Genomic DNA, 11,317 nt, shown 5'->3' with positions numbered 1-11,317 from the left:
CCTCAGCTGTAGATCTCTGCAGTTCATCCAGAGTGATCATGGGCCTCTTGGCTGCATCTCTGATCAGTCTTCTCCTTGTATGAGCTGAAAGTTTAGAGGGACGGCCAGGTCTTGGAGAATCTGTGGAAAGAACTGAAAACTGCTGTTCACAAATGCTCTCCATCCAACCTCACTGAGCTCGAGCTGTTTTGCAAGGAGGCATGGGCAAAAATTTCAGTCTCTCGATGTGCAAAACTGATAGAGACATACCCCAAGCGATTTACAGCTGTAATCGCAGCAAAAGGTGGCGCTACAACGTATTAACTTAAGGGGGTTGAATAATTTTGCACGCCCAATTTTTCAGTTTTTTATTTGTTAAAAAAGTTTGAAATATCCAATAAATTTCGTTCCACTTCATGATTGTGTCCCACTTGTTGTTGATTCTTCACAAAAAATTACAGTTTTATATCTTTATGTTTGAAGCCTGAAATGTGGCAAAAGGTCGCAAAGTTAAAGGGGGCCGAATACTTTCGCAAGGCACTGTACCTGCAGGAGGTTGTGACATTTGCTTCACTGAGGCAAACACTGAGCACAGACTTCTGAGTGAAGGAGACCTCTTGTGTCCAGAAGTTAAACTTTAAAATAAACAATTTTTGTATCTTCATAAATTCTGGATTCCCCCATGACGTGATTATTCAAAGCAGTGTATGTTTATATCTTAAAACACATCTCTAAGATTAAACTGTGGGTTTCAGTTCAGTAAGCTTTGTCTAGTTACATAATGTTCAACAGGTGTTTTGTTGTAGCAGCACAACTTTAAATTCCCTCAACTACAACTAAATTCTCCTCTAATCCTCAGTGGTACAGATGCAGCTCTTTGGCAACAGTCATTCATCCGTTTTGAGTTTAAGGATTTAATAGAAATGAATTATTAATCAGCATAATTCAATCATCTCAGTGTGATTGTTCTAAACTGCCTTTAGTGTTTGCCAAGCCACTTCATATTAAACCAAACCGTTTGTAATCAGTCTGATGGGCCAACTCATTTATCACACGGATACTTCCCCAGGTGGAGGATCAGCCCCACACGCTGCTACGAGCTCTGATCCAGAGCAGCAGGGAGAACGAGCTGCCAAAACCCATCAGCCAGCGCGCTGCTGATGCAGCATCCAGCTGTGAAACATCAAGGACAAAACTCAAATAGCTGCTGCAGCTGGATGAGCACAGGCCACTGCTCTCTCAAAGGAAATGCTCCATCACTCACTGCGTAACATGCTTATTTCTCTCTGGGGTCGGTCGACCGAAACACATTCATAACAGATATGTCTCAACCTGCTGAGAAGTTCTCGTGTGTTTTTATTGAGAGCACAGCAACACACCACATCGGCTTTTCTAGTTGTAATACATGTAGCCCTGTTGGACACGGGGCCTCAGGTGGCTGCTGTTCTCTGCTGAACACGACCACCTGTCTCCAGCCGGCTGAAACTAGGCTCCCATTAAAAATGAGAAATGGGGAAAAACTCCCTTAATAAAATGTTAACAGAAGACAAAAAGACAGAGCCTGACTCAGAAGTTTTTGAAAATATTAAATTTCATCTTTTGCTACAGCAAATCACTCTGAGCTGCAGTTCAAAGATTACATCTGTTAAGGAACTCTCGCACACGGAAGTGAGTGAGCGAAAGAGAGGCGGACCCAGGTAGCCGACTTCAGTGCAAGCAGTGATTTATTACAATACAGTGCAATATGGTGATAAACAATACGTCAGTAGATGGTGATGAAGGGGGGGAACCGGGTGTCGACCAGCAGCAGGAGTAGAGGAATGAGGAGTAGGAATGAGATGGCCCGAGCTGCGTTGCGGGGTCACTCCTGGGCTGGTCGGTGGGCGATGGTGGCTACTGAAGAAACACAGGCAGAGAGGTGATGAGATGGGGACAACTGGTGACTGTGCATCGACCTGTCTGGAAGGGAAGAATAGAGACAAGGTCCGGAGGAAATAGCGGTCCGTGCAGGTAAAAAGAGCTGACTATAAACGGAGAAGCAATAATGAGAAAAACCAGGAAACAAAAGCAATAGGGGGACGAGAATACTGGAGGAAAAAAACAACAAACAACTAATAATACAAAGAGAGGGCCTGAGAACGTGAACGAACTGGCAAAGGAGTGATAAGTGAGCCAGGTATAAGTAAAGGACAAACAAATGAAGTGCAGCTGGTGATAATCAAGAAGTGAGGAGCAGGTGTAAATGATGAGCAATCAGGGGCTAGAAGAGAAAGGCAGAGTGAGGGGGGTGAGAGAGGCAAGTGCAGCCGGGCAAACCTGACAACATCAGCAACAAAGTATGAAAGATGTGAAGAAACAAGTTCATTTAAAAAGAAAATAATTCTTGGTGTCTGAGATATATATTTATATATGTTCATGTAGATCCCAATGCTGTGCACATCCGGTACCAGTGATGCAGGAGTTGGTGACGCTCCCATTGAAAGCTGTTTCATCCATCATCTATACAGCTTATTCCTGAATAGGGTCTCAGGGGCCAGCTGACACTGGGCGAGAGGCGGGGTCCACCCTAGACAGGTTGCCAGTTCATCACAGGGCTGACATGTAGACACACACTCACTCCTACACAGGATTTAGTCACCAGTCAACCTAGGCTGGACTGTGGAAGGAAACTGGAGGCACGGGCACAGGGTGATCATGCAGGGCTCGAACCCAGAACCTTCTTACTGTGAAGTGACAGTGCTAACCACTGCTTTGCCATGCCACCTGAAAGTTTGAAGTTGGATATTCAACAGGTGTTTTGTTTAGAAGACCTCTGGACGGCAGGTCTGGGTACAGCCCTGTTGTCATTTTAGTGATGATGCATTTCTCAGCTAAGATTTTAAAAAGAGCTTATTTGGTTATTCAGCCTGTAGAGGAACAATTCATCTGAATGGGCCTACTGGCCCAGGAGGTCAGGGGGCCCCTGTGTGAAGCGACAGTTCTTATTTCTTGGTAGAAAGTCATAGAGCTTAGTTAAAAGCAAGTACAGATGCAAAACAACAGACAGTAAAAAGTGACCAAACAGGAAAAGAAGGGTGAGGGACATTTTACTTGTGTGTGTCTAGGGCCAGTCCTCAGTCAGACTGAGATCAGATGAAAAATTCTCTGAGCATCAACACATTCAAAACATGAAGTTGGTAGATTTGTCTGTGGTGTTCAGTTTAGTACCTTCCTCAGCCACTAGAAGGCATTATGTTGTGCAGGAATCCACACAGAGGTCCAGCTGGAAATCAGCCCCTTTTCCTCAGAAACTACAATGAAATACAATGTGTCATTAAAAAAGATCATCTAAAGGTTTTACAGTGGAGACAGCTTTTGGGTCACATTAGAGGAGCATTAGTTCTGCTTCCTTTTAATTTGTCACTGTAGTAATGGCTGCCCACATAGCCAGTCAATTAATTCAACCTAATTATAGCTCCATTTGCAAACGCCTAATTGACACATAAGTCTGTCTGCAGATCGGGCAATTAGAGATGAGCTGCATGAAATATTATGTGTATGAAATGAAATTATAGCAATTAACGACTTAATCAAATATAACAATTAATTACAACAGGAATCCAAAGTCAGGTTTGGAACTAAAAGTGAGATCATTAAGACGGGGTGCAAGGTGGGTTCTTGCTTATTTTCATTCAGTTTTATACAAACAAGACTTATGACTTTGATCAGACGCCATACAGGTCTAACAAAGTCCAGAGACAAAATTATGAGTCAATTAAGTGAATTAATAAGTGAACCGTGAATGAATAACAGACCAGGTCAGAAATAAATAAATAAATGAACAAATTGGTGACTAAAAGGGCGATATACAGAATACGTGTTAATATCAGGGTCCAGGTCATTAACCACGGTTTCTACTGAGACCACTGTAGAGCGAGCACTGTGAAGAACTCCAGTGTGTTTTTGTGTTCAGTTTAACTCAGGCCTCTCTGCTCTCTGTATAAACCTCATTTGCAGTAATTGCTCATGTTTAACATCCCTTCATGGCCGTTGATCAATAGCTCATCAGCTCTCTCCAGGGACACTCCGCTTTTGAGTCTGCTCACAGGTTTAGTCCTGTACAGACTGCCCCTGCTGAGCTCCAGGGGCCCGGGCCGACTAACTCCCTGCTGCAGGCTTCAGAGGAGCCCGCTGAGCGAGGTCGCCCATACCCGGCACACAAACAACCACAAAGTGACATAAGGTGGCCACTGTCCAGTGACTGCATCAGTCCAGCGTGGCAGACCATGCAGAACAGGTCTGGATTGAACGGACTTTGGGAATTTATTTCTGCCTCAATGTGATAAGTTGATTTGTCAGATAGTGCATTAGCTGAAAACTGATATTGTGGTGCAGTTACTGTTCAGAAATAGTTTCTCAGTTTATTTTCCCAGAAGATTTACTAGAGTTTAATGATTTTTTTTTTTTTGCCATATTCATGATGAAATTTGGATAGCAGCATTTAGGAGAGCACAGTCATATCCTGGGTAATATTTCTGAGAATATGGAGGTTCAGTACAGAGTTTAATATTCTACATTTGCACATATATTGCACCTCATTCCAAGACTGTGACACAATTTACACTTTAAACACAATAAACAGAGGGATGTCCTGCTATCCATCAGAAGTGCAGACTTGATAGTGAAGAGAAATTGGAAATGTCGGTTGTAACACTGACAGAAAACAACTGTTTGCAGTTTGTCAAACATTTCTGCACGTGGTCAGCTCTCTGCTCATGACCTGCAGACAACAGCCCTGAATGGTGTACAAAGCTTCCTCACACTGTCTCACACTTTTTGACTGACATCAGGAACAATGTTTTAGAAGTTCATACATCCAAAAATGGTTGATTATCATAAAATAAAATGCTGAACTTGATACCAGCTTATCATTCATTGCCTCTCTCAGTCTCACATGTACATTATACAGGTTTTGTGTTTTTTCTGCTGCCAACTCTTTCCATTTTCTCCTCACCAGCTGGTCAAGGGTCTCCTGCTGCCACTGGGGCCCACAGCTCACTTCCTACTTTCTCCAGCACCTGTTCCTATTTGGCAAGGCTGACTGGGATCCTGAAAGCTTGGAGATGAGCCATCTGCTGCCCAGCTCTGCACCATTTTACCCCCAGTCCCTTGAGTCTCAGCTCTGAAACACACAGCACTACTGAAAGATGGAGGAAGAGCTGAAATGGACTGGCCGGGAGATCCTCAAATTACCATTTACCTGAACAAAGAGCTGTGAGTAACCAGACTAAATCAAAGCAGAGCTCATTTACCTCATGCAGGTGGAGTGGCTGAAAACTTTCATGTTTCATCTCAAAGCTTAAAAATGACATCTCCTACATGATTTTCAGTTTCAGGATCAATTTAAAGGTTGTGCTTCTCTGTTAGTGTGCAGCAAAATCAACAGACATAAATTAACACTATCAGAGTCCGTTTCTACAATTTCACTGTTAAATTCACAAGTGATTTGAGTTGAACTGATGCTAGATTCTGTTGTTCAAGCCATCTGTTACCAATATAGGTGGGAGTGACAAGAAAAAGCACATATGCTCTGTCATTTAAGTGTCTTACTCTCAAAACAGAATTTTTATCTATGGAATTCTTCATTTATCATTAATGATAAATGTAATGATTAATTAAAATTAATGTCATTAGCTTTGGGTTATATGGGATAATGCAAGAAATAAATTTGTCAGTATCCATGTCATGTCAATTTTCTAATATACAGATTTGATCATGTTATTGATTCATCTAGCCAAAAGTAAGAACAATTCTCCAGGGATAGTTTTAGTGAGGTTAACAACTGTTTTGGATGACAGAAAAAAATGACAAGTTTCCTTTTATATGTAACAGATCCAAAACTGATGAAATATTTACATCCATCTATTCTTTATTTTAAAAATCTTTATTTTTGTAAAAAATGCAGAGCAGTTTGCACTAGTCCTCACCTCTTCTTCCTCTTCTTTCGGCTGTTCCCGTTAGGGTGGCGCCACAGCGAATCATCTGTTTCCACCTAACTCTATCCTCGGCATCCTCTACTCTCACCCCAACTAACTTCATGTCCTCTTTTAGCACATCCATATATCTCCTCTTTGGCCTTCCTCTTGACCTCATGCCTGGCAGCTCCATCTCCAACATCCTTCTACCAATATAACCACTATCCCTCCTCTGCACATGTCCAAACCATCTCAATCTGGCCTCTCTGACCTTGTCCCCAAAACAGCCGACCTGAGCTGTCCTTCTGATGTGCCCATTCCTAATCCTGTCCATCCTGGTCACTCCTAAAGAGAACCTCAACATCCTCATCTCTACTACCTCCATCTCTGCCTCTTGTCTTTTCCTCACTGCTACAGTCTCTAACCCATACAGCATAGCTGGTCTCACTACTGTCTTGTACACCTTTCCTTTGATTCTTGCTGCCACTCTTCTGTCACACAACACTCCTGACACCTTTCTCCACCCACTCCAACCTGCCTGCACTCGCCTCTTCACCTCTTTCCTACACTCCCCATCACACTGGACTGTTGACCCCAAATACTTAAACTCCTTCTTGACCTCTGCCCCCTGTAACCTCACTGTTTCTACTTCCCTCCCTCTCGTTCATACACATGTATTCTGTCTTACCGTGACTGACTTTCATTCCTGTTCTTTCCAGAGCAGACCTCCACCTTTCCAAATGTTCCTCCACCTGCTCTCTGCTCTCACTACAGATCACAATGTCATCCGCAAACATCATTGTCCATGGAGATTCCTGTCTGACCTAATCTGTCAACCTGTCCATCACCATAGCAAACAAGAAGGGACTCAAAGCCGATCCTTGATGTAGCCCCACCTCCACCTTGAATTCCTCTGTCTGACCTACAGCACATCTCACTACTGTCATACTCCTCTCATACATATCCTGAACTACTCTGACGTGCTTCTCTGCCACTCTGCACCTTTCCATCTCTGTCCTCACCTCTAAAAATAGATAGAAAGTCACTTTTGGGTTTTCCCGTTTAGGGGTCGCCACGGGGAATCGTCACACTGACATAGATAGAAATACTTTATTAATCCCAATCTGGGAAATTGCATTGTTTCAGCAGCGGTTCATACTCAATATCAAGCACACAAATCAATAAATAGACATATCGCACATGTTTTACGCCGGATGCCCTTCCTGACGCAACCCTGATTCGAACCAGGGCAGCAATGGGAGAGCGCTGAACCTTAACCACTAGCCTACCAGAAATAAATTGTTATGGACTACAACTCCCAAACTACAGAGTATGCTCCGTCCACTGCGCATGTGCTAAAAGGTGGGCAATGCACGAGGACGCGGGAGAGCGATGCGGATATACAGCTATGTAAAATGGCGGTGTGAGAGAAGCTTGTTCAAAACATAGCGATCTTACCTGTAAAGGTGGTTAGCTTACATCTGTGAAACGGTCTGCTTTATCTGGAGCTGTCAGAGAATCATTCAAGGACAGAGGCGGGGGTTTATATTCCTGGGAAGGTACGTCATCATTATGAATAATGAAATATTAAACTAGTGTGTAGGAGGAGAAAACGCTTGTTAGTTTTCAAGCGGCATTTAACCTGGCGTTAGCTGTTAGCGGCTAAAGTGTGGGCCCGGCAAGGTTTAAGGCTACGCCTGCCATTAGCTCACCGGCTAACAACGTGAACATGGTTGTTAGATGCCGATGGACACGATGGCAGGCTTTTCAGTTTCTGTACTGTTAAAGGTTTATTGTTTTACGTGGTTAACAGTTAATCTGGCCGAAACTGTAGCGACCATCTTCCCTGAATTGAGGGTTTGATGGTTGTTAGCGCGTAAGGAAGAGCTAACTAAGTAAAGTAACGTTAAAGCTGCCGTTAACTTCCATAACTTCAGTTCTTCATGAAGGTTTCAGGCTCTAACTATTGAACTGACTGGAAGAAGGAAATGTGGACCTAAAGTCTTAGGACAGTAACTGACTGATAGACGGGTTTAAACTAATGTTACACACCGATATCAGAGACACCGATGTTAGCCGCAGCGGTCACACACGATGTTTGCTTAATTCGTTACTGTAATATTAATTACCTTCACAGTCAGGGACAGGATTAATGCGTTTTATATGGTGCAAATCCTGAGCTTAATGTTGGAGAATCTGGCATTTGTGGGGTTTTATAGTTTCCCAGTTCCCTTGTTTTTGTGTGTGTTACTTTACCTCCATAACTTTGCAACTTCCAGTTCATATTCACAGCCTGCCTGTTAATCTGCCAGTTGCACCGGTGATAGGAGGAGCAGTTACAATCGTAGATGAAGAAAAATACACTGTTTAGTGGTGCTTGCAAAACCAGTTTTGTGCTCCTACTCTCGTCTTTCTTCAGACAGATCACCAGGCACGAGCTAAACTGATCTGCTGAGGATCATAAATACGATATAAATTCTTAATGACATGTAAATCTTTATTGTGTTTTATAGAATGCAGATTTGGCCACATATTATTGTGTTGGCGCTGGCTGTACAGAATTGGAAAACATGCGGACTCTTGGGTCTTTGTTGAATGTATGCATGGTCCAGTCTTCAAGTCGGTGTCAGTCAACAGCAGTATAGTGAAATGAAATGACATCCTCCCAGGACCATGATGCTACATCAAAACAAGGACTACATGAGACTACAGAATATAAATAAAGACTACAAGTGCCAAGCACAACCACAGACCTCTGTAGGATTACATTAGGTGTGCCGAGCGCACGGGAGAGTCCAACACGTGACCCTGCTCTGGCTGCTGATGAATTCTTTAGCGAAGCTGGTGACTGTTAACTCTTTGTATTCCAGAGCAGGTGGGATGGCGAAGAGGATTGCTGACAAAGAGTTAACGGACAGGAACTGGGATCAGGAGGAGGAGGGGGAGGAGGTGAGTGCTTTAAAGATGACCTGGACAGTGGATTAACAGTTGCATTTTGTTAATGTAGTGTTGTGTTTTAGCCTAAATGTTGAGCTCCCCAAACTTCTGCCTGTTCAGATTTGAGTTTGAAACTCTATAAAGAGACAATTCAGTTTAGAAAGTCACATGTGAACTGTGGCAGGAAGGGCAGAACCTGATGTTGGGTGAAAGACGTATCAGGATGTAAATGCCTTTTTGTCCAGGGTCTGTACCACAAAGCAAGATTAGCAGCTTATCCAGCCGACTCTGGGCTCAGCTCAGGTTTTCAGGTACCACAAAGCTGGCTCACTTTTAATCGGGCTCGATTGTCACGGTAACTTGTGCTGCCTGTTTAACTTGCTTCAGAGCAGGTCAACTTCAGAGGATCAGATCCAAATCTGTCAACAGCCTGAGCCCCGACCAATCACATCACTAGAAACAATGGGCGATTGTTCCTATGGGGTCTGAGCCCACATTAATGCGATGAGTACAGATGTTTCTACAGAGCAGTCGTATCGTTGTGCTGTTTCAGGCTTTCTGGATTTCTAACAGACTGAGGACATCTGCAGCCTTCGTGATGATCAGCACTGTGTTTTAAAGGAACAGATGATTTGATTACGGACTGAATTCCTGACTGTCAATGTTTTCACAGGCTCCATCACTGCAGCTCAGAATCACGAGGACACTCTGTGACAATGGTCTTTTATCAGATCAATAAGCCACACTTAAAATGTCTCCTGATTATAAGTGACCCTGTGCCCTGAGGTGTAGCTCCTCCCCGGTGTCCTCTCTGCTCTGGCTGCACAAACCGTTGGGTTTTTGACAACAGCTTCTTCATCATCAGATAAAGGAGGAAACAATACTCACTGAATACGGCCCTTAAAATAATGCTGTTAATGTGTGGTGTTTTCATGGTCTTTCCTTAGTATTTGAACATTATTCCTAGAGTTTCTATAGTTTCTTATTCTGTTCTACTTTTGTGACTTGTTCACAGTTCACAAGTTTCCCAGCAGGCATCACTGCTCTGTCTCGTATTGGTCTCAGAGGCCAACTTCACTCATGGTGCTGTTGCTTCTAATTAACAACTCGGCCTCCTTCACATGAGCATGGTACAGGTCCCTGATCTCTAGTGTGTCAGGTTTTTGACTGTGGTGATGTATTAAACTGTGTCATTCATCAGGCGGGAACGTTTTCAGTTGCAAGTGAAGATGTGTTGAAGAACCGAGCGATTAAGAAGGCCAAACGCAGAAACACTGGATCGGAGGTAAAACCAGGAAGTGGATGAAATATTCATAGATGTGTACAGATGACTTTTTTTTTTTTTTTTTTTTTTTTTTTTAACATTCTTTTTTTTTGTTTCCCACTGATTCAGAGAGAGATTTTTAGACTGAAAATCTCATGTGCTCTGTTTGTTTGGGGGTGTTCACCTGTGTTTCAGGGTGAAGGTACAGGAGCCTTCAAAGGATTTAAAGGGTTTTCTCTGACTACGTCAGCAGCAAGTGCAAGCTCGACCCCGACAGCGTTTTCTGGGTTTGGGAACACTGGAGGCTTTAAAGGCTTCGGAGGTCTGACCAACGGAAACAGCATCACTCCTTCATTTGGAGGTTTCTCCTCCCTGGCAGCATCCTCTGCTCCTGCTGGTGAGGAGACAGTTTGCTGTGCACAAAACACCTGCTGTTGTCGTTAACTTAACTCCAGGGGCTTCTCTTCTTTTTCCCATATTTAACTGCACAATTTTAATCTATATACATTTCATTTACATCTATTTTTGCCCTTTGACAGCAGAGGTTTTGCATTACAGAACATTAACAGAACAAATTTCCTGGTATCGGCTGAACCCAGGATCAGTAGCAGGCTGTACTGTTCTGTCGGGCTGGCTTGGCAGAGCCTGTCTCTGTACAGCCATCTTCATCGTGGCTCTGCCGCCAGGCCCAGCCAACTGGAATGGAGCTGTGAAGCCATTCTATTGTTGAGGGTCCTGCTTTGCGGTGTAATGGAGCCAAGTCAGCGGGGGTCTGTCTGTGCTGCTTCTCTTTGGTTTCATGTGGCTGGGGAGGGGGGAGGATACTCCTCTACCCGGCCGCTGTCACACTAACACTTCTCCCCTCATCCTCTCAGGTCTAACATTCAACGGCCCCACCTCCACTAAACCCACTGCTGATGTCACCGCCCAGCAGACCAATGGCTCCGCCCCCAGCCTGACTCAGAGCCCCAGCCCTTGCAGCAGCGGCAGCAGTGTCAGCAACAAGGAGTACCGCCGGCAGCTCACTGCGCTCAACTGTTCTGTGCGGGACTGGATCACCAAGCACGTGAACGACAACCCTCTGTGTGATCTCAACCCCATCTTCAAGGATTATGAGCGACATCTGACCAGCATCGAGCGCCAGTACGGAGCCGGGTCTGCTGCTCCGGCTGACGGAGGCTCG

At 44.0% G+C, this 11,317-nt stretch overlaps 1 protein-coding gene and 1 long non-coding RNA gene across 2 annotated transcripts in view; one reads left to right on the top strand and one right to left on the bottom strand.

The window, feature by feature from the left end:
- Positions 1-1,841: 1,841 nt before the first annotated feature.
- Positions 1,842-8,797, bottom strand: LOC109967666 (uncharacterized). Its single transcript, XR_002275965.1, has 4 exons — positions 8,190-8,797; positions 4,973-5,140; positions 3,187-3,269; positions 1,842-1,875 (listed from the first exon to the last, which is right to left on the bottom strand). It is a non-coding gene; the product is annotated as an uncharacterized LOC109967666 (long non-coding RNA).
- The window catches only part of nup50 (nucleoporin 50), a 7,900-nt gene continuing 3,842 nt past the window's right edge, over positions 7,260-11,317 (top strand). Inside the window, exons 1-5 of the mRNA XM_020613405.1 lie at positions 7,260-7,492; positions 8,804-8,882; positions 10,072-10,155; positions 10,330-10,531; positions 11,010-11,312. Coding sequence (XP_020469061.1) covers positions 8,814-8,882; positions 10,072-10,155; positions 10,330-10,531; positions 11,010-11,312 — 658 coding nt within the window. The 5' untranslated portion in view covers positions 7,260-7,492; positions 8,804-8,813. The remainder of the gene's footprint in view (positions 7,493-8,803; positions 8,883-10,071; positions 10,156-10,329; positions 10,532-11,009; positions 11,313-11,317) is intronic.

The sequence above is a fragment of the Monopterus albus genome, unplaced genomic scaffold (assembly GCF_001952655.1).
Source record: "Monopterus albus unplaced genomic scaffold, M_albus_1.0 scaffold134.1, whole genome shotgun sequence".
Taxonomy (NCBI): Eukaryota; Metazoa; Chordata; class Actinopteri; order Synbranchiformes; family Synbranchidae; genus Monopterus; species Monopterus albus.
Note: the sequence above shows the minus strand (reverse complement) of the source record. Positions and strands in the feature narration are given on the sequence as shown.